At 38.5% G+C, this 23,758-nt stretch overlaps 2 protein-coding genes across 2 annotated transcripts; both read left to right on the top strand.

Moving 5' to 3' along the window:
• Window positions 1-12,340: 12,340 nt before the first annotated feature.
• Window positions 12,341-17,974, top strand: LOC306885643 (beta-2-microglobulin-like). Its single transcript, XM_079442309.1, has 4 exons — window positions 12,341-12,529; window positions 16,619-16,897; window positions 17,097-17,212; window positions 17,360-17,974. Exons 1-4 carry the CDS (start codon window positions 12,436-12,438, stop codon window positions 17,474-17,476), a joined length of 606 nt encoding a protein of 201 aa, XP_079298435.1. The 5' UTR covers window positions 12,341-12,435; the 3' UTR covers window positions 17,477-17,974.
• A 2,720-nt stretch (window positions 17,975-20,694) lies between these two features.
• LOC306885272 (H-2 class I histocompatibility antigen, K-D alpha chain-like) lies at window positions 20,695-22,863 on the top strand (the record flags this gene model as incomplete). Its single annotated transcript, XM_079441688.1, has 6 exons — window positions 20,695-20,701; window positions 20,792-21,028; window positions 21,209-21,451; window positions 21,860-22,138; window positions 22,321-22,446; window positions 22,749-22,863. The coding sequence occupies 6 exons, from the start codon at window positions 20,695-20,697 to the stop codon at window positions 22,754-22,756; spliced, it is 900 nt and encodes a 299-aa protein (XP_079297814.1). The 3' UTR covers window positions 22,757-22,863.
• Between the last annotated feature and the right edge of the window lie 895 nt (window positions 22,864-23,758).

Genomic DNA, 23,758 nt, shown 5'->3' with positions numbered 1-23,758 from the left:
TTTAAAGTTGTCCAAATGAAGTTCTTAGCAATGCATATTACTAATCAAAAATTAAGTTTTTATATATTTATAGTAGGAAATTTACAAAATGTCTTCATGGAACACGATCTTTAATTAATATCCTAATGATTTTTGACATAAAAGAAAAATTGCTCATTTTGACCCATATGCAGTGTATGTTTTGCTATTGCTACAAATATACCCCAGCGACTTAAGACTGGTTTTGTGCTCCAGGGTCACAAATATGAAGTGTTGCATCATTGCAGCTTGACATAAACATATTTACATGGTATTTATGTACTCAAAATGAAGTTCCCCTTCAGGAACTCGAGCTGCGTCAGATATGCTTAGGGAACGTCTTCAGCGTGACCGCGCTCTGAATTATCTGTATAATCAGTCCAATTAGGGTGAGGCGTCACGGGCGGGTGACGTCACGACCAGGAAGCTTTAAAAGCACGTGAGGTGGAGCCGGCTTCAGCTTTCTGTCATTCAGCAAGCGCTCTGTGTCTCTGTCAGTCCAATATTTGTTTTGTGAGTCTTATTTGGTGTTGTTTGTCAAACTAAAGCACTATGTCCAAGGTCACAAGTAAATCAAAGCATAAGGGCGATCTCGGATCACGCTTCAGGCTGTGTGTACACACAGTTTGCGCGTGGTCTGCCTGGGCGCGAAGCATGCGGAGTCGGCTCTCGAGGGAGTGAGCGGCACACTGTGAGCGGCTTCCGCTACGCACGCTTCGCACCCGGAGGGCTCTCTTCGAGAAGGGAGCCTTTGCGAGTGTTCCTCACGGTGCTGGCTGCTGAGGCAGAGCGGCGGCTGCACTCGTGGGGCTCGCACATGGATCAGGTGGAGGGGATGGAGACGGGCAAGCTCCTATCTTCTTCCTTTCCCATCAGATCCAGCGCCCGCCCCGCGGTTTCTTCCCCCAGAGAGAGGGCTCGACGCTCCGCTTGTCTTCCTCCGAGGAGGTGGACGTGAAGGATGTCGATGAGCTTTTTAAAGCTGCAGTGTTTGCACAAGCATATTATGAATGACGACATCATTATATTCGCGCTGTCAGCTCTTAGATAAAGGGCTGAATATGCTTCTCCCCGCCGTAAGATCTCGCGGTTCCGGTCCGCCACTGCTGAGGCATGGCGGCGAGTGAGATCGCGGGGATTGCAACATGGATCTGGCGGATGGGTTGGAGACGGGTTCGCCCTATCTCCACCTGCATTCCACAGATCTAGCACTCTCGCTTGGGGCTGGAAGCCCGCGGTGCGGTTCTTCCCCTTTGAGTGAGAGCGCTGTTGCAGCGCGTGTTGCCGAGACGACCGCGTGCATTACATCATCATTATGAATCCTTTTCATATCAGACCGTGTTCACTCGTCTGGTTGTCTTTCTGCATTTAATTTTTGAGGAATTAAATGATGTATTTAATCTAACTAGGAGAAGTTAGAAGTGTATATGTATACATATACATATGTGTATATAGGAGCTATATAGAACGATATGTCGTTCTCGTCCACATGAAAGACCTGGGGTTAAGACTAAACGCCCAGAAAAGTGTGCTTTCTGGGCGTTGTGTGGGATTCGACCAGGATGCAGGCACGTTTGTCCCCTGCTCGTAACGAGTCGATCCTCACAGTCAAGAAAGTGAAGGAAGGCCAGTCACTCACTGTCAAGCAGATTCAGAGACTGCTGGGTCTGAGGGCAGCTGCGTCCAACGTGATACCTTTTGGCCTGCTGTACATGAGACCCCTACAGTGGTGGCTCAAGACCAAGGTCATGAGACGTTGCATGCGTGCGTTAGACATGTGTAGGAAACCTTGGTTCTTGTCCCAGGGCCCGGTGTTGGGAGCTCCTTGTCGCCGTGTAACACTAGCAGGGCAGGACTTAGCATCGTGGGGGCCCCTGGGCTTGAGTCATTTTCGGGCCCCTACTCACTCTACAAATAACCTTAACCCTGAGAGCCAGTTAAAAAAAAATAACTGAGGTATTTAGCGGACAACAATGTCAAGTAAAGCTTTGATTAAAAATTGGAAGTTTTGGAGCACCGAAATAAGGAAGAAAATTTAACATTTCCCATTTTAAGGAAGAACCTTGGCAGTTCATTGTGGAACTGAAAAAAGTTAAAGTGAAACAGAAATGTTATAGAGGTTTTAGTTTATGACAACGTTTTTATATGTTCCAAATTTGGGCTGATATTTTAAAAAATGAGCTTTGAGATCTTGTTTAGGTGCAGTACCTAACTTTGTCCACTAGATATCAGCAAAGCTCAACTGATACACAGCATTGGGATTTGTGGTGTAATTTTCCCCCAACAAACACTACACACAACATGTATGATAGAGCTATGTATCTCTATAACAATTATGCTCAGTCGAAATAGAATTATTTATATGACCACAGTGATCATGTATTTTTTGCAATGCACAAAATTCAGTTTCTTTGGCAGAATGATTTCAAAATAACAATTTTACATGTACTGGAAAACAAGCAAAATCCTTATAAGGTTGCAGTCATAAAGAATTTCAGTAACTTGTAAACAAATGTATTAATCTTAAAAAAAAATAAGTGTGCAAGTGCTGATATTTTACAGATTGTATCCAGATAATATATAGTATAGACTCACATACATGTATGAGTACATCTAAACAATTTTAGTGTATAATATCTATTGTACACTGTAAAAAATAAGTAGTTGAAAAAGTAAAAAAAAAAAAAAAGAAACTTCATGCAGTTAGACTTTATCTCTCAATAATAGTTTTTTTTTTTTTTTGCAGTAAAGAATTTGTTTAGCAAATGTTCATGCAATGCTGATTGTCCTATTTTGCTAATAGAACAATTTTCACAGCAACTGAAACAACAATTACTTTTTCATTGAGGTATTTTTTTTACTGGATGAAAAAAAGAATGTGTTAAGTCACCACATTATCAATTTTATGTATATTTACGAATTAAAAACAGTGAATTGTTATAGAAACCTTAATGGATAATTTAGTCTAATTTGCATCTTTTTACAGTGTAGCAATCCAAAAATCAATAATATGTAACATGCCTAGCTCAATTAAAATTACAAGGATAATATGCAATTATAATACAATAAAGGGCTGTCTGCAATTATAATGCAATAAAGCAAGTGCTCTCAGTTGCAAGAAAATATCAAAACACATTGAACAAAGTGCAAGATAAAGTGAGAGAGAGAATTAAAGAGAATGAGAGAGAGAGTTGAGTATGAAAGTAGCTGTTTTAGTTGTCTTTGAAAAACATCAAAACTATTCACAAAAACTGTATATAAAAATATTACATTGATCACAGCTGAAACAAGCAGGACATACAACAGCAGAATTCAGAGTATGATCATTTAAAACCATAACATAGCTGAGAGAAACAGGCAAACAGATTTTGACGATGCATGTCATCTCATTTAACAAAAAAAAAAAATGGAATGGAGTCTTGCTATATAGTTAAAAGTGGCGTCTTCTGGACTTCTTTGCAGCAAAGTCTTTGATCACATCAGTAAAATCTACTTTACGTAGAAGATCACTCTCAATTGACATCAGAGTAAGATGATGTAATTGCTGATGTACCATTGTGGATCGCAGTCTATTTTTTTTACCAGTTTCAGTTTGGAGTCACCCTCACGAAAAAGACAGCAAGCAAAACAAAACACAGCTTGTGGAAGGGGAGTACAGCAACCATTCTCTGGGCAGGGACTCTCCATTCAAACGCTTTCGTTTGAAATGAGTTTTAGAAAACAGTCTCTTCTGATGTTTGTAGTGGCGTTCAGAGGCTTTGACATTAGCCTCCTTATTTTGACAGGACTCTGGACCTTTCCGCGCCCAGTAAGCATGCACATTCTCATCAATTTTACCCCAGCAAGCAGGATCAGTAGCGTAAGAATCAGTAGTAGCTGTAGGCCTATCTGGTGCAGTCGCTGCTTCTGTTGCCGCCTCCATAAAGCTAATGTCTTCTGACTGAAAAGACAATAATCCACTGATGGGCTGCTCTGCACGTGAAATCAGATCGGCTCCAGCAGTTTCCTTCAGCAGCTTGTTGTCCACTGATCTCTCAGATAGCACAGGTACATCAGGCTGTGGTGTCACAGGTGTGAAAAATCCAGTAATCGTTTTCAGTTTACTGAGTGCTTCCTTTTCACGTCGCTGTCTTTCATTTTTTTTAGTTTTCTTTTAAGCGCGCCACTCCGATACCGCTTGTCCGCCATTATACTGATTAATGCGGCCGCTAGGTACAACAGCGTAAAGCCAACGCATCGTTATCACCAATAACCAATCAGCGTAAAGCCAACGCATCGTTATCACCAATGCCAGACCAATAAACGAACCTTAATTGAAAAATAAACAAATCAAACTAACGGAAGTGGGCGGGGCCCCCTATTGGGCGGGGCCCACTCAAGCCCAATGGTAAGTCCGGCCTTGAACACTAGCGACAGATGCGTAACTCACCGGTTGGGGAGCGGTCATGAGTGGCCACCCTGTCCGCGGTCTGTGGAGTGGCCGCCATCTGACATGGCATATCAATTGGCTGGAGATGCTGGCCGTGTTTCGAGCACTCAAACACAGCACGTCGGTGGTCTCGTACATAAAGCTTCTTGGTCGTGACGTCACCCGCCCGTGACACCTCGCCCTTCCATTGGATTGATTGTACAGATAATTCAGAACACGGTCACGGTTCCCAAAGCGTATCTGACGCAGCGTCTCGTTCCCTTCGGGGAACCATGGTTACATGCGTAACCTGAGACGTTTTTTATGTTGTTTAATCTTCCTATAGCTCTGATGTGAAGTTACTCAACCAAGTTGGAGTGATTGTACAGATCCCCAGTCCAGTGAGTGAGAGTGTGTGTGTGTGTATATATATATATATATATATATATATATATATATATATATATATATATATATATATATATATATATATATATATATATATATATATATATATATATATATATATATACACACTCACCTAAAGGATTATTAGGAACACCTGTTCAATTTCTCATTAATGCAATTATCTAATCAACCAATCACATGGCAATTGCTTCAATGCATTTAGGGGTGTGATCCTGGTCAAGACAATCTCCTGAACTCCAAACTGAATGTCAGAATGGGAAAGAAAGGTGATTTAAGCAATTTTGAGCGTGTCATGGTTGTTGGTGCCAGACGGGCCGGTCTGAGTATTTCACAATCTGCCCAGTTACTGGGATTTTCACGCACAACCATTTCTAGGGTTTACAAAGAATGGTGTGAAAAGGGAAAAACATCCAGTATGCGGCAGTCCTGTGGGCAAAAATGCCTTGTTGATGCTAGAGGTCAGAGGAGAATGGGCCGACTGATTCAAGCTGATAGAAGAGCAACTTTGACTGAAATAACCACTCATTACAACCGAGGTATGCAGCAAAGCATTTGTGAAGCCACAACACGCACAACCTTGAGGCGGATGGGCTACAACAGCAGAAGACCCCACCGGGTACCACTCATCTCCACTACAAATAGGAAAAAGAGGCTACAATTTGCACGAGCTCACCAAAATTGGACGGTTGAAGACTGGAAAAATGTTGCCTGGTCTGATGAGTCTCGATTTCTGTTGAGACATTCAGATGGTAGAGTCAGAATTTGGCGTAAACAGAATGAGAACATGGATCCATCATGCCTTGTTACCACTGTGCAGGCTGGTGGTGGTGGTGTAATGGTGTGGGGGATGTTTTCTTGGCACACTTTAGGCCCCTTAGTGCCAATTGGGCATCGTTTAAATGCCACGGCCTACCTGAGCATTGTTTCTGACCATGTCCATCCCTTTATGACCACCATGTACCCATCCTCTGATGGCTACTTCCAGCAGGATAATGCACCATGTCACAAAGCTCGATTCATTTCAAATTGGTTTCTTGAACATGATAATGAGTTCACTGTACTAAAATTGCCCCCACAGTCACCAGATCTCAACCCAATAGAGCATCTTTGGGATGTGGTGGAACGGGAGCTTCGTGCCCTGGATGTGCATCCCACAAATCTCCATCAACTGCAAGATGCTATCCTATCAATATGGGCCAACATTTCTAAAGAATGCTTTCAGCACCTTGTTGAATCAATGCCACGTAGAATTAAGGCAGTTCTGAAGGCGAAAGGGGGTCAAACACAGTATTAGTATGGTGTTCCTAATAATCCTTTAGGTGAGTGTATGTGTATGTGTATATATATATATATATATATATATATATATATATATATATATATATATATATATATATATATATATATATATATATATATATATATATATATATATATATATATATATATATATATATATATACAGAGAGAGAGAGCCTCTCATCAGTTATTAGTGCAATGATACTGTAAGTGTCGTTATTGTGATTGTATTTAAACTTTCATTAGTCATGGTTAAAGTTCCTTGCTTTTAAACTATATTTTTAAATCCTGTCTGGGATGTTTTCTTTTCCGTTTTTGAGTCTGTGTAAAACATGCTGTCTTGTGTCTAATAGTATTATTAATAGTATTCTTTGTAGCATTTATTTTATTATGCTGCATCATGATTAGCTCAGCTACAGGAACACTATATAGTGATATACAGGGATCCTGTAACGTGAGTAATAATGATCATGGTGTCGGAAATAATCCCAAGTCATGGGTTTGATTCAGGGATCAAATGTTTTGAATGATTGCAAAGGAAGTCTTACTGAAAGAAGTGTCTGACTCATGCAAAACATGCCCGTTTTGACAATGTGTTGTTCAGTTTGCAATATCAGAAATAAATGTCTTAAATGTGAGTGTGTGTTTGTGTTGGACATGGTGCAACATGTTTAGGTATAAAGATCTTCACTAATATCAGACATTTCACTCAGCTCATATGAATGCAATGTGTTAGAAAATCAGAGAAAACAAAATAATTATAACGCTTTTCTAGTCTAGAGCCAAACTAAATGAGTCTCATTATTGTGTGAATATCAATGCGCTATTATTTCAAACCTTTTTCCCACCCAGTAACTTATTAATGTTTATCAGGGACAGAACAGAATATAAATATATATATATATATATATATATATATATATATATATATATATATATATATATATATATATAATTATTATTATTTTTATTTATTTTTATTTTTTTTCGAATATCATGCATCTCCAGTAAACAAATAGGCAAGGCAAGTTTATTTATATAGCACATTTCATACACAGTGGTAATTCAAAGTGCTTTACATAAAAGAAAGTGAAATAGACATTAAAAATCAATAAAAACATGGAAATAAAAATAATAAAAACAAGGAATTTTAAAATGATATAGAAATTGATTTAAAATAAATTTAAAGAAAATTATTATACATAAAATTCATTGCAGTCAGTTCGGACATATAGCACAGTGCTCATTCAACAAATGCACAGCTAAACAGATGAGTTTTGAGTCTTGATTTAAATGTGGCTAATGTTTTAGCACATCTGATCTCTTCTGGAAGCTGGTTCCAACTGCGGGCCGCATAATAGCTAAACGCAGACTCCCCTTGTTTTGTGTGAACCCTTGGTATTTCTAACTGACTCGATCCTAATGATCTGAGTGGTCTGTTCGGTTTATATTCAGTGAGCATATCAGCAATATATTTAGGTCCTGGGCCATTGAGTGACTTATAAACAAGTAAAGTACTTTAAAATCAATCCTAAATGTAACTGGAAGCCAGTGTAAGGACCTGAGGACTTGGATATGCTCAGATTTTCTGGTTCTAGTCAGAATCCTGGCAGCAGCGTTCTGGATGAGCTGCAGCTGTCTAATGGTCTTCTTGGGAAGGCCGGTGATGAGACCATTACAGTAATCCACCCTGCTGGTGATAAAGGCATGAACAAGTTTCTCCAAGTCTTGACTGGAAACAAAACATCTAATTCTTGCAATGTTTTTGAGATGATAGTATGCTGATTTAGTTACTGCTTTGACATGACTACTGAAACTAAGGTCTGTCTCCAGAATCACCCCAAGATTTGTGACTTGATTTTTAGTTGTTTGACCCCCTAGAGTCAACTTCATCTTTGTTTCCAAATGCAATGACTTCAGTTTTCTCCTTGTTTAACTGAAGGAAGTTCTGGCACATCCAACTGTTAATTTCATCAATGCATTGGCAGAGGGAGTCAATGTGGCTGTAGTCATTTGGAGATAAGGCTAGGTAAATCTGGGTATCATCAGCATAGCTGTGATAGGCAATTTGGTTCTTCATCATTATCTGACTTAGTGGGAGCATATACAGGTTAAACAAGAGAGGTGCAAGAATTGTGCCTTGTGGGACTCCACATGTCATGGCCGTCCACTTAGACTTATGCTCTCCTATACTCACATTATAACCTCTCCCTTCTAAGTATGATCTGAACCATTTGAGTGCCATCCCAGAAAGCCCGACCCAGTTTTCCAGTCTCTCTAGAAGTATGTTATGATCGACAGTGTCAAACGCAGCACTAAGATCTAGTAGTACCAGCACTGATATTTTGCCAGAATCAGAATTGACGCGAATATCATTTATTATCTTAATGAGTGCTGTCTCTGTGCTGTGATGTGCTCGGAAACCAGATTGAAAATTGTCCAGATATCCATTTGACTTTAAGTAGTTGTTCAGCTGATTAAAAACTACCTTTTCAATAATCTTACCTATGAAAGGAATATTTGATATGGGTCTATAGTTGCTCAACATGGTGTTATCAAGATTGCGCTTTTTCAGAAGGGGCTTAACAACTGCAGTTTTGAGGGAGTTTGGAAAAGTCCCAGAAAGAAGTGAGGCGTTCACCACTTCTAAGAGATCAGCTTCTAAACAGTTAAGCACATTTTTGAAAAAGGATGTGGGAAGTGTGTCAAGATAGCAGATTGAAGATTTAAGGTGCTATACTATTTCTTCCAAAAATTTGTTATACATTTTTTTTTTTTTAAACACACATAGTCACTACTTTTTGAAATTGCGGTCGAATCTGTGTGACCTCTGCATAACTTGAGGATGTGCCAATCACCTTTCTGATATTATTGATCTTCTCAGAAAAGAAGGAAGCAAACTCATTGCATTTGCTGTCGGAGAGCATTTCACTGGGAATCTGATTTGGGGGGTTTGTCAGTCTCTCAACAGTCGCAAAAAGAGTGCGGGTGTTGTTTAAGTTACTGTTTATAAAGTTTGAAAAGAAAGTCTGTCTAGTTGTGGCTAGTTCCACATTGAAAGCATGAAGGCTGTCTTTATAGATGCTATAGTGAATTTCGAGTTTCGTCTTCCGCCACATCCGCTCAGCTTTTCTGCATTGTCTTTTCATGCTCTGAACTGCTGTTGATTTTCTCCAAATTGATTTCTGTTTCCCCGTCGTCTTGCTGACCTTTATCGGGGCAATATCATCAATAACATTCTTAATTTTTGAGTTAAATGACTCCAGGAGAAGATCAACAGGGTCTGCAGAAATGCTTGGTGTTAATGACATTGCCTTCATAAATAGCGCACTTGTGTTCTCGTTAATGCATCTCTTACTGATAGAGACAGATCTAGATTCAGTGGTGACCGAGATCAATATATCAAAGAAAATACAGAAGTGATCAGATAGTGCTACATCCTTAATTACAATGGATGAGATGTTTAGACCTCTACTGATGAGTAAATCTAGAGTGTGTCCACGAATGTGTGTGGGTCCGTGCACATGCTGACTCAGGTCAAAAGTGTTTAAAACAGTTAGAATTTCTTTTGTAGTTTTGATTTCTGCATTATCTATGTGAATATTAAAATCCCCTGCAATAGCAAAACAGTCAAACTCTGAGGAAATCATTGCTAACAGTTCAGTGAACTCATCAACAAAGGCTGGAGAATATTTTGGAGGCCTGTAAATAATGATAAACAGGGTGCATGGAGCACCTTTCAGCACAATACCTAGGTGTTCAAAAGACAAATACTGACCAAATGACATTTGCTTGCAGTGATAAACATCTTTAAAGAGAGCAGCTACACCTCCACCTCTCCTAACAGTCCTGCAGACACAAAATTAAAGTTAGGAGGGGCTGTTTCAGTGAGGACTGTTGAACTGCAGCCGTCTTCTAGCCATGTTTCATTTAGAAACATAAAATCCAGGTTGTTTGTGGTTATTAAATCGTTGATCAGAAATGATTTATTTTTAAGTGAGCGAATATTTAAAAATGCTAACTTGATGGAATTACATTTTGTCTCTACAGCAGTCTTGGATAGATGCATTATAGGCCGCAGGTTAGATGGGTCAGCCATACGGCTTGAGAAGGCCTTAGACTTTCTATCACGTGATAAAACAGAAATAGGCATGCTGGGTTCCTGCTTTTTCTGTAAACATTTGTGAATGTTGTGGCTAATATAGCGGGGACCCGACACATATCACTGAGAGCTGTTATCAGTTGTTTTTGGTTCACCTACACCAGATGGAGAGGGGTTTGGGCCCTGTCGTTGTGGCAGCGGCCGGAGAGCTCTCGCAGGAGGAGGAGGGTGAGCTGGGCCTGCAGTTTTTGGTGGTTGTGGGGCCCGCCGTTTTTTAGTTGATATCTGGGGGCTTGCAGCGAAAGAGTGGGAGAGTTTGGTCCCAGCATACACCAGTTCCTCCATTTTCTGTGAGAAGCTTAGAAGTGGGGATGCTGGAGAGAGGGAAAGTTTTATTTAAAATAATAAAACTATAGTGTTTATTTTAATATGGTGAATGCAGATAAAGTGGGCCACTTTTTGTACAACATGTAATTTAGATACCTATATGGTTTTTGCTTTTCTTTATTACTTTTGTTAACTTTAAGGTCCAGCTTTAATATTTAAATTTGAGCACAGTTCATATAATTGATTCATATATACGTGTTATTTGCAAGGTATACCAATTTTGAGACCATGCACCCCAGACAAATTTATTTTCAGGTAAAGTCACTGATTTATAAAAAAGATTATCCTGTATTATCATATTATCAAACAAACATGCAACAACATTTAACAAACCCAAAAATGTATAATAAATTATGATAAATTCTAGTAAGAAATTCTGTGTAAGATCATAATGTTTACTAAAGTTACTAAATTACCTAATTTACTTGGCTAAATTATTTTCTTTGGGGTTTTGGAGTCTGCTAGGCAGCTTATGTCTGTGTTTTTAAGTAGTATTAATTGTAATTTTTATTCTGTTATGTTGTATTGATAACTGCGTGTCCCTGAAGTGTGTCTGTAGCTCTGCTAATCACAGTGTTAGCATGGGGTCAATTCCCAGAAAAACATGTATTGTATTCAAGCTGAGAAGAGCCAGAGCCCCGGCCCCCATCATGTGCACCTTCTACAGAGGCACCATCGAGAGCATTCTGACGAGCTGCATCACTGTGTGGTATGGTGCCTGCAACGCATCCTGCCCAAGACCCTGCAACGCACAGTGAGAGCCGCTGAGAAGATTGTTGGTGTCTCTCTTCCCTCCTTCCAGGACATTTATAGCACCTGTCTTATCTGCAAAGCCCTGTGCATTGCAGGCGATCCTACCCACCCAACACAAAGCTTCTTCAGTTTTCACTTTGTGCAGCATTGGACTGCTCACTACCTCTTCTTAAATAAAGACCTGCTGTCTGAGCTTTTTGTCACTTTAAACAAACTGATAAGCTCTTTTTGCACTACACTCATTATATCTGCACTGTTGTTTACATCTGCCATGTGCCTTGTGCCACTTTATATCTTTTTTTTACAATGTCCTTATTTGCATAGTTTGTATTTTATATGTTTAATCTGTATTTATCTGTATTTTTACGTACTGTTAGTGGTATCTGTATGCACCAAGGGTCTGAGAGTATGCAGTTTCAAATCTCTGTATAAGCTGTACATGTGGCAGAATTGACAAAGCAGACTTTGACTTTGAAGCTGTTTGAGCAGTCTTATTGATAAGTGTCGAATGCATCAATGTGCCTCTTTGGACAATGTGTTGTGATGCAGTAGGTTATAATAAATAAATGTCTTAATAGTGAGTGTGTGTAGTGTACTGGACAATGTGTAACATTATGGTAGAAAGATCTTAAGTGGTATCAGACATTTATTTCAGCTCATTAATGCAGTGACAACATCTAAACATCTATAAACAAAAAAAAATTAATAATCTAATGTACATTTAGTAACTGAAAAATCATCACATTCTGTGAAAAGAAGCTGTGATATAAACGCTGTATTTTGTGTTGTTGCTTATGTTCGTGTGTGATTTCACCAAAGAAGACCCCATTCTTCTCATAGCCTGGCTGCTTCGTGGCTTGATGATTCCGTTATGATACTGTTTTCACTCAGGATGCTTTTGCATACGGGATGGCAAACGCTACTGACTTTACGAAAACGAAAGTGTTTACACTAGCAGTCAGTCCGACACAGTTGACATCGGGAACGGACGCTTTCATCTTTAATGTGCGTCTGGGACGCGAGTCTAAAATAGCGTAGCATGGTTAACAAGCGTAAAAACATTCCCTTTATAAAAGTAGTGTGGCTTATTTTTCACAGTTTTTTAAGCGATGCGCAGCAAGGTAAGAACAAAGGTAAGCACATTTGTATTACTTCCCTGTTGAAAAAAACGATAGAAACCATTAGGCTACAGATATCCATTACAAAACCATTACAAATTAACCTTTAACCATTACCAAATGGTTTAAGTAGTGTGTTTTGGGCATATTCCATTAGGATTTATTGGTTTGTATAAGGGGAAATGGGAAAGTGAAGTGGTGTGTTGCCAAGTATGGTGACCCACACTCGGAATTTGTGCTTTTTAACCCTTCCAAGTGTACACACACACCCTGAACACACACCCGGAGCAGGGTGTATGTTCCATTACAAATTTGTATTGGTCATGATTTGCTCATACTGGTTTCCATTTCAGTTTTGTATTGGTTCTGATGGTTCCGTTATCCACAGCAAGAAAACACGCAGTTTATTAAAAAATATAGGCTATATAACTAGACCTTTTGAGTTTAATTCCAAGTTGTATTATATATTATACATATAAAAACCTTCAGCAACCATTTTCGCCCGAAATAACAGTGGATCGAGGACGAAATCAGACCGCATTGCGGTCACCGCAAGTTGTCAATGGTGACGCATTTGTACCTGGTGAAAAAAAACAAAAAAAAAAACACAATGCGTCTCGGCTGAGTCTGACGGCTCTACACCGGCACTAGTGCTGCATGTGACGTAATCCCTGAGAGGTAATCCCGTGTGGGCGGCTCTCTTTACACTCACAACGAGTCTGAGCACTTCTGCCTGCAACATGCCGAAGCGCAAATGCACATTTACCAATGAGTTACAGAAGAAATTCCCCACTTACTCTCCCGGTCGGGACAAGTGGGAGGCTGCGTGCACCGTATGCAAACCTGGCACTGCAGTGCTGGGTGTAACGCGTTACTGTAATTAAATTACTTATCCACTGAAAAAGTAAAGTAAGGGATTACTGTTCATTTTTAGGTAATTTAATTACAGTTACTTATAAAGTACTTGCGTTACATACAGTAAATAATTTCAACAGTTCTAAAAGCAATATTGAATTTGAAATCTAAATTTACCGTCTAAAGATATTGAATGCAGCGGCTTTAACCCTCCGCGTGCGGTTGCGTTCACTTTCAGATTTTCCTGATTCACAGAGAAACCTTAAATACTCAAATCAGGGCCGGCACCAAGAGGCCGTCCCCACTTTCCATCCTCTCCCCTTCTTGCTGAACGTGATCGTTTCGAAAGCGAAAGTGAAACCGGTAAAACAGCGCACATAAGAAAGCGATTGCACGCTTTAGCGAGCGTCAGAAACTGCACGCAATCACAGATTGCACGCTTCCCATCCCACCGCGAATGCCCCCCCCCCACCCCACCACCACCACCCTCCACACACACACACAAAACGTGATTTGTGCCCCCCCCCCATCAGATATTTTGCAGAGTATTTCAATTTGTTAACCAAAGGTGGTTACATTTTTTAATAAAAATGTTTAAGTATTACAGTTGTTTTAAAGCTAAAAGGCTAAACTATTCTATGTTTGACTCGAATTTAAAGAATATAGAGTTTAATTTCTATTAAGGTTTATAGGGATTTTAAGATGTAGCCTAATTAGCGATTTGAATAATTAAGTTACTTATTGAGTAACTAAGTTACTTTTCAGATAGAGTAATTAGTAAAGTAATTTAAATACAATATTGATGAAGTAATTAGTAACTGTAATTAATTACTTTTTGAAAGTAACTTACCCAACACTGCCTGGCACATTTGTTTCAGTGTCCAATGGGGGTGCAACAGATCTCAAAGATCACATGGACACCGAGAAACATAAAAAAGCTGTGCGAGGTGAGAGTAGTTCAACAAAGTTGACGGAGTTCTTTGTGAGACCCGGGAAATCTGAGGATGCCGTGAATGAGCAGAAGGGTGCATTGTCATTTCATACAGTGAAACACCACAACAGCTACAGGTCCATGGATTGCACTAGTGCATTGCTAAAAAAGGCATTCCCAGATTCAGATACCGCCAAAAAGTAATAGTGCCCGCACTAAGACCGAAGCCATTGTGAATGGTATTTTAGCGCCCCACTCTGTTGAAGTCACACGTGAAGCACTGAAAGAAATCCAGTATTGTGGTATTTGTACAGACGGGAGTAACCACGGAGCAGTGAATATATTCCCGATCATAATCCAGTACTTTGATTGGAAGAAGGGTGGTGTGCAAACAAAATTAATTGAGGTGAAAGACACACCTAATGAGAAAGCAGAAACCATTGCAAATTATCTCACTGAAACACTGGCAAAAAACTATTTGTCTGAAAAATGCATTGCATTTACTGGAGACAACTGTAACACAAATTTAGGTGGAATCCGACTTGATGAAGGGGGAAACAATGTGTTTGCAAATTTGAAGAGGTTGCTGCAGAACAAGTCTCTGATTGGTGTGGGTTGCCCAGCACACATATTGAATAATTGTTCATCATGGGGCAGACACAATAGAGGTTGACCTTGAGAATATCATGTTTAAAATCTACCAGTACTTCCACATTTACACTGTGCACACTGAGAACCTGAAGGAGTGCTGTGATTTTGTTGACATTGAGTACAGGATGATGCTTTCTCACAGCAAGACAAGGTGGCTGTCATTATTCCCAGGCATTGAGAGGATGCTACAGATGTTTCCAGCTTTAAAGGCATTCTTTCCATCACAGCAAAAGCCACACATAGTGATCAAGAAGTTTTTTGAAAACGACTTCAGTGAGATCTACCTGTGGCACATGCACTCACTCATGTCTGTGTTCCACACCTACATTCAACAAATGGAAAAGGAGAACAACTCCATCATGGAGGTGAAGAAAATATTGAACAGCATCCACAACATTCTTCTTGAACGTAAGAGCAAAAATCTCATGTCCCCTTAAAGTTAAGGGACTACTGGCAGAAAATCGCAGAGATGGACTTGGTGAGGGCTGTGACAAGTTCTGTGCTGATGTGCAAGGCCTGTACAGTGCATGTCTGGAGTATCTGGAGAAGTGGATGACTCCCATGGAAGAGTTCTCAACATTTATGTGGATGGATATGAGTGAGCCACCAGATTGGAATGACGTGGAGGCCTGCATCAAGTACCTAAGAGAGAAGGGGGTGCCAATTGATGATGTCAAGTGTTTAGTCACTGCCTGTGTGGTCGGGCCAAGTGCCAAGGCCACAGAGCTCCCTGATCCGCCATGGCCTCCTTAAAAAATAATGTGGCCATGGCTCCCCGAGTCTCCTGATCTGCCATGGCCTCCTGAGTCCCCGGATTCACTTGTCTTGTATTAATCATTTTGTTTACTCCTTGTTTACTTTCCTGATCTTTATAAGCATTCAGTTTCGTTGTAGTCTTTGTCCAGTCTTAAAGTAACTTTGTTATTTGTAAACGTTGTCTCACTGCTCTCTGTTATTAAAAGTCACTGTCGGTCAATTCCCGTGTTCTTTGGAGAGACGTACCATTACACAGGCGTCAGAAACAGTGTACAGGGGTAACCGTAGTAACGGCTGTATTTCTACAGTTCCTAAAGCGCCACCTCCTGTCAGAGAGTGAACTTGCATTTTGTTTTCATCCCGTTTTCATTTTAATTTTTTTTTTTATATCAAAGAGAAAATCTGGTCGAATTTTTACACAGCAAACATGCAGTGTTTTAAAACTCAACTGGTAGATGGAAAATAAGCTAATATGCATTGTAAAAATCGAAACCATTTGGATAAGATATCTATAATTATTCACGTATTTTGAAGTGCAATAATATTGGATTTCGATGTGTGGGCAGTAATGAATTGCCCATTTCCACTGATTGGCCATGCAAAGAGCAAATGGTGCCATCAATATGTCGTCTTCAGTTCCATGCAACAGAATAATAGTCCACTGCTATAGTTAAAGCATTTATTGCAACTACATTTATTCTCTCTCTCATCAAACAACCAGACTAACAAATGACTTGAGGCAACCCGTACTGGGGCAGTGCCTAGACAGGGCTTACTTCTGTGTAGTTATAGATTCTCTATGGCAAATATTAGATGTTTATTTCAGATGTACCTTGCATCTGCACCCACATCACCGGTTAGTCCAGTAGTCCAATTTCATTTCATTATGATGATGTTTCTTTGTGCTTCAGGTTCACCAGACATTCGTGTCTTTGCGATGGAAGCTCCTGATGATCAGCACAAGCAGGTTCTAACCTGTCTGGCCACTGGTTTCTACCCCAGAGATATTGAGATGAACATCAGATTGAATCAAACTGTTCTTAAGGATCAAATATCTACTGAAATCAGACCAAATGATGATGGATCCTTTCAGATGAGTACCAGTGTGGAGATCGACAGAAACCGCAAAGGATCTTATGACTGTCTGGTCAATCACAGCAGTCTGAAAGAACCAGTTTTAGCGAAATGGGGTAAAGGCCCAATTCATTTTTGAGTGAATATGTGCAGAATGGCCTTTATACGTAACACTGCTTTTGCATGTATAACGTGAACATTAATACAATTCAATGCTATTAATATTGCTTGCCACAACAATTACAGTTAAAGTGCCTCAATTAACTTCAAACAGCTTAAATGGATTTATGATGTTCTTTTTTTATCATTCAGCAGATGGGGCATATGTTGACAGTGAAACAGAATCTCACTGCCCTGTTATAGTAGTAGCAGCAGCAGTTGTGGTTGCAGGTCTAGGGTTATTGTGTTGGTTTTGTTTAAAATTTCAAAAGGTGAGTTCTAATTCAACATCCTTGTTTAAAAGAAATTTTAAAATGTATGAAACAGAGATGGACAGAGTGACAGTACTATATGAAAGTAGAAATAGCTGGACTTATGTAAAATATCTGAAATTAATGATTTATCGTCTGTTTTTCTAGGCTTTAACTCATAATGCTGTAGCATCATTGTCTTCAGTCCCTAATCCTGACACTGAACAAGCTGCGAATAGTCTGTTCAGCTATGAGACCGGAGTCACACTACTGACTGGGATCTGAAAGTACGTCCACAGACCGTTGGCTGAACTTATGATGCATTCAGATTTTGAAGAAAAGTTCTGTTTGTCGTGTTTTTAACAGGACCATGTGTACTGCAAAGCTTAAGGTGTCCTTTCAGGAGTCACTCTTTTTCATGTGGGGGGAGTGAATCAACTTTTCATTTTAAATGCTTAAAAATATTTGTGTAAAACTTTATTTAGAAGTGCAATGTTTAAAAATGAATTTTGAATGCATTTAATTTATTATGTATTTATAGTAATAAGAATTATTAGCATTAAAAATAAAAAAGCCAAATTAACCCTTCTATGCTGTTGTGAGCTGAGTTTATTTTTAAAAAATGGCATGAGAATTTGTTTATTTATTCATTCGGTTTGAGTCTGAGATAGATGTATATTCAATTTAACGTCTAATATGCAAAATTGCAATGCAATATGTAAAATGACAATGTATTTCTGTATTTAAAAATAAATTTTCCTATATATGTGCAATGTTTGATGCAAAATAAAAACGAAAATTCAATTAATAGAATTTACATTTGCCATTTCCAACACTAGTTTTAATATGTCAATTAAATACATTTTTAATGCTTTATAAGATGCAAAATTAAAATGTCCAAGCAAAAACTGTAGCAAAATTATCATTTAAATCCTATTTTTCCTGAATACACAGATTTGGGATTGCAGGTTCATCATAATACTGCATGATAATTGTTGCAAAAATCAGTGTGAACTTGAGCCAAAGATATAGACTTGAAATATTTCAAAAGATCAGGGATGTGGACGTTGGGAATTGTGTAATGGTGTATTATGACAGATATAAATGGCAGTGGAACATTTAAGTTTTTATAAAACAGGCTACAGGACTATAAAAAATGACTTCCTGAACACACACTTTGGTCGTTGGTTGTGAAAGATCATGTAAGATATATTTATGAAATTGTTTTGTTGAAACTGTTTATGGTTTTGTTTCATTATCAGATTGAATTATATTGTGACAGTGCCATCTGTCTGTAAATGTGTGAACTATAGGACCGTTTTCATTAGGAAGCTCCTGTAGGAAGGAAATAATGTGGAAAATGAATGGTGGAAGTTCCGTCTGTAATTGCTCTTGGGAAACGCAACGCTGGTCTGATATTTGCGGTGACAATTAGTCTACATTCTACAATAAATCAATCAGATCTTCTGTTTAACTTTTTTAGCAAAGAATTATTATTTTTATTTATTTTTTGTCATTGAGGAATTGAGGTAATTACTTACACCGATGGAATACACGGATGGAAAACGAAAGTGTAATTTAATCAGCAGCCAGTGAGGGGCATCAATGCGATGAATAACACCTGGAAGAGAAGAAATAAACTTCCACTTTAATGCAGATGTGTTCAGAGCGCGCGTCTGAAATAACAAGGACACAAATAGTTGATGCTGAAGAATGTTTTGGCTAATTGTATTTCTTTTTCTTTTCATTTCTCCTCAAAGCAATGCGAAACAAGGTAAGCACAAAGTTTTCTAGTAAAATTTGGGACTTCCACAGTTACCTAATAATTATAGGCGACGCACTGGTTGGATTAAAATAGAAAATTGACTGAACTGCATCAATAGCCCGAGCTCTTGTTTTACCTGACAGACTTAAGTCATTCATGTTGACCAGTACAATGCTGACATTTACATATTAAGAGAGAGAGCATTATGTGAATACATTACTTTGTTAGCTCTCTTTAATGAGAACCCGAGCTAAACAGCGCTCATCTGCTTGCATAGCAATATCAATCTTTAAAAAAAAAAATAACTGCAGATAAATAGCCTCTTTCAGTATTTATTAGTTGATCCCTATTTAGGCTAATCCAAATGAATTTGAATTGCATATGAATGTTATTTGCAGATTTTTTTAAACCCCGACCATGTTGTGCAGTGTTTCCGCTGTAAGTTTCCGGTAGAGTTTGATTCTGCGGTTGTGTTGCTCATCCGCGGCGGATCATATATGAACGCTGATGTTAGACAATCCTGAACGCGGATAGTGAAGTTTACCCCTCTCTCTGGGTAGATTGTAGCACATGCTGGGGTAAATTGTAACAATTAGACAAAAGAAACAAAAACAGCGGCCACATCATGCAATGTGCTTCAAAAATGGTTTATTGAAACAATCTAGAAGGACAACACAAGACAATGTGATTGACCACAGCTCAGTCCATTTTCTGTTTGACTCAGGAGTGTGTGTGTGTGTGTGTGTGTGCGCGCGCACCTGGTATTCATCACGTCCTGGGGACCAAATGTCCCCACAAGGATAGTAATACCAGTAAATCTTAATCTTGTGGGGACATTTTTTGGTCCCCATGAGGAAACAAGCTTATAAATCATACAGCATAAAGTTTTTTGAAAATCTAAAAATGCAGCATGTTTCCTGTGAGGGCTAAGTTTAGGTGTAGGGTTGGTGTAGGGCAATAGCACATACAGATTGTACAGTATAAAAACCATTACGCCTATGGGATGTCCCCATAAAACATGGAAACCCAACATGTGTGTGTGTGTGTGTGTGTGTGTGTGTGTGTAAATTAGTCTACTAGAACAAACTTTCTTAAATGCATTTATGCTTAATGAGCACTTATTAAAAGTAGGCTACGCTGTGTAATGAACTTGTAGATATAACAAAAACACTGTCAATGTTTGTGTATGATATAAGTGAATATTCTCAATCAGTCACAATGGTGGCAAATCATTGTTTTTAACCGAGTGCGGGCTCGGTGGGCCCAGAGACTACATATACTTCCTTTGGTTTTGAGCTGCCAAATGGATTTATATAGACAACATAAGTTCTCATCATCTGAGGTTTCATCATTCTCACCACCAGCTTACAACTATTTTATTTGCAACCGATCTGAATAACACGTCCTTCTCTGAAACCTCATGAAACCCTTTGGTTGTTGTTCACTATTGTACAATCTCAGAATAAAAGGTACAAAAGCAGTCACTGGCTCGGTACTCTTTCAAAAGGTACCAAATTGGGTTTTTAGGTACTAATATGCACCTTTATGGACAAATAAGGTGTAGTTTTTGAAAAGGTAAGGCCCCAGTGACAGCATTTGTACCTTTTTTTCTGAGAGTGTAGCTAGCTTCTGCCTTATAACGAATGGTGCAGCCGAATAAATTAAAGTTATTTTCAAACTAACCTATATAGCTACTCTAGTGCAGATTTTATGTTTCAGTGTAAGTACAAACTTACGAATGGCTCGTGCGACCTTCATTGTTTTTACATGCTATCTGGCAGGAGAAAAGCTTTCAGCTTCCTTTCATTGTGGTTTGTGCTTTTTATCTTCCTCAGAGAGACACTTCCTCCACTACATGTATACGGTCCTGACCAAAGCAGACACACTGCCAGTGTTCAGCGCTGTGGGTGAGTCTGATGACAGACAGATCACTCACTACAGTTTTAAAGAACAAGTCTGGATACGGGAGAATCTGACTGTGGACGACTGGAATGAAGCTCCAGAGCCACCAGAAACTAGAGACTGGTTCTTAAATTATCTGTCAAAGTGCAAAAACCACACAGAGTGTTCTGGTAAGTGTTTTTCTCTTATCAACATCTAATCAACTTTTGAGCTCAGAAATGAAAACGAAGGTGTAATTTCATCAAGTAGCCACTTTGAGCATCCCTACTCTACCCACTCAAAAGTCACCTGCTCTCAAGGGTACACAAAAGCACAACTATTTACTTATTTATGTTGTTCTGTGTTTGTAGAGCTCCATGTTTTCCAGAGAATAAGTGGCTGTGAGCTGGTAAAACTTTCTAATGGAACAGTGACGAGTCTGAAGGCCTTTGATGAGACTGCATACGATGGAAAGGACTTTATTACCTGTAAGTATGACAGCCATCCGTGGCTGGATAAAGTCATAGAAACCAAAATGGATCATCAAACTGGACGAATGGATTTCCTCATAAACTGCACTAAGTGGATCTCCACATTTAACAACACATATAAGAGTAAGTTCTGATTGTATTATTTTGATTAGCTCTTATGGGTGTTGGTGTTTTTCACTCTTTCTAATTTTGTCTTGGTAGAGAGGTTTATCATCATTATCATAACCACTGAAGACACTTTTAGCAAGGTTTAAATATTCAAACCTGTATGAATTTCACTGTAAAAAAAAACACACTTCAACTTAAAAACGTCAGGGCATTTGTTGCCTTAAATTAAGTTTAATCTACTTCAATCTCATATAGCTACCTTAAAAAATTAAATTGAAATTGGTTAAATTGTTTTGATGAGTTATACATATGTTGCATGAGTTATTGATTGTGATTTTGTTTTAAGGGAATGAACAATACCATTTTTGACAGCACTTACATAGTGTAATGTTTGTTTGTTAATTGCATTATTTTCTGCTCCAGGTCGACCAGAAGTTTACGTCTTTGCGAGAAAAGTTCCTGATGATCAAAGCAAGCTGAATCTGACCTGTCTGACCACTGGTTTCTACCCCAAAAGTGTTGAGATGAACATTAGATTGGACAGAACTGTCCTTGGAAAACAAATATTTTCTGAAATCAGACCAAATGCTGATGGCTCCTTTCAGATCAGATCCAGCGTGAAGATCGACAGAAACCATAAAGGATCTTATGACTGTTTTGTCATTCACAGCAGTCTGACAGAACCAGTTTCAGTAGAATGGGGTAAATATCACCAGAAATGCAGTCACTCACATATATGTAGCAGGAGAACATGATAATGCTGAAATTAGATTAATGTTGCTTGACACAAACAATTACATTTAAAGTGCCTATAAACAGTTTATATGTGAATAAAAATGTTTATTAAAGTTTTTATGTTCTTATTGTTTATTTTCATTCTGCAGATGGAAACTGTTCTGACTGTGAAACAGTATCTTCGCGGTCTGTTACAGCAGGAGTGGCAGTAGCGGCATTTCTAGTTCTTCTCATTGTAATTGTTTGCTGCATCTACAAAATGAGAAGATCTAGTGGTGAGTTATAAATGTTCAGCATGATCATTGTTGCATTAAACCTCTGAATATCCTTGTTTTAAGGACATTTAAATATGTATGAAGAAGGAATGGACAGATTAACAGTATATACTGTATGACAGAACAAATAGAGATTTCGATATCAATGACTTTCATTTTTTTTAATTGTATTTGATGGACATTAGATTATAAGAAATGAATGAGTAATGTGGCATCAGTGCAGCTTGACATAACATTTATGAGAACATGCTATCTGTATGTGTTAGAGATCAAGTTTTGATAATATGCTGTATCTTTTCTAGGTCTGTGAAGTTACCAGTGGGATATATAAGAGGAGTAGTTATGATTTCACAGTTAGTCATTTATCCAAAGCGGCTTACAGAACAATAGAAAAACTCAAACCAACAAAAGAGCAACAATATGTAAGTGGTGTGACAAGTCCTGGTCAGTCTAATGCAGTACGCAAGGTTTATATATATATAAAGTTGATCTTTACTTCAACTTTAAGAAAACAACAAACAACACAAAAAAAAAAAACTACAATAACTGTGAATGCAAGTGGCCAAGTGTGAATTTCTTCATCATTTGATTTGAAAAAGCAGCTTAATAAATTCAGAGAATAGAGAACTACATGGCATGTTACTACAATACATTGTTTGTTGTTTTCTTAAAGTTGAAGTAAAGATGTAATTCCTGCAGCACTGCAAAAATAATGACTTTGAAACTTTTTCCTGGGCACTCCTCTTTTCTGTCATTGGTTGGACAAATACCTGTAGTCCCGCCCCCAAACTGATTCCATTGGTTGAGTCAAACTACCAGTGACTTCTAGTGTACTGCATATTAAGATAAGTGAAATTATGACTAATCTTAAACTATTTTTATTTCATCATTGCTACTTGAGTGATAGTAAAAAAAATCCTCCTCGGGTCCATTTGAGTTCATGAAATAATTGCATCTCATTGCTCAGGAAAACTGTTCAGAGCTCATAATTATTTGCTAATATATTTGTTTTACCAAAAAAAAAAAAAAAAAAGGAACCACACACCAAGATGTCGAGGTGCAAGTTATAGAAAAACACAGTATATAAAAACAACACCTTTCTTAGGATTTTTATACTTTAATTTCATAAAATCCGTTCTGTTTTATTTGTACATTTTGATATCCATCTCTGTATACTGTACATATATAACACATTGGTAACACATTTAATCTATGACTCATTTCTAATTAAAGCTTGATGACGACTCAATCTTAAATTGCATTAAAATTAGTGCTGTCAATCGATTAAAAGTCATGGACTGTGATTAATCAT

The sequence above is a fragment of the Barbus barbus genome, assembly GCF_936440315.1.
Source record: "Barbus barbus genome assembly, chromosome: 19".
Lineage (NCBI taxonomy): Eukaryota > Metazoa > Chordata > Actinopteri > Cypriniformes > Cyprinidae > Barbus > Barbus barbus.
This window is presented reverse-complemented; position numbering and strand designations above follow the sequence as displayed.

Coding starts and splice junctions, on each gene's coding strand:
- LOC306885643 (XM_079442309.1), top strand. CDS start 12,436: ATGGTTAACAAGCGTAAAAACATTCCCTTTATAAAAGTAGTGTGGCTT. Junction 16,898..17,096: donor ACCAGTTTTAGCGAAATGGG/GTAAAGGCCCAA, acceptor ATCATTCAGCAG/ATGGGGCATATGTTGACAGT. Junction 17,213..17,359: donor TTTGTTTAAAATTTCAAAAG/GTGAGTTCTAAT, acceptor CTGTTTTTCTAG/GCTTTAACTCATAATGCTGT.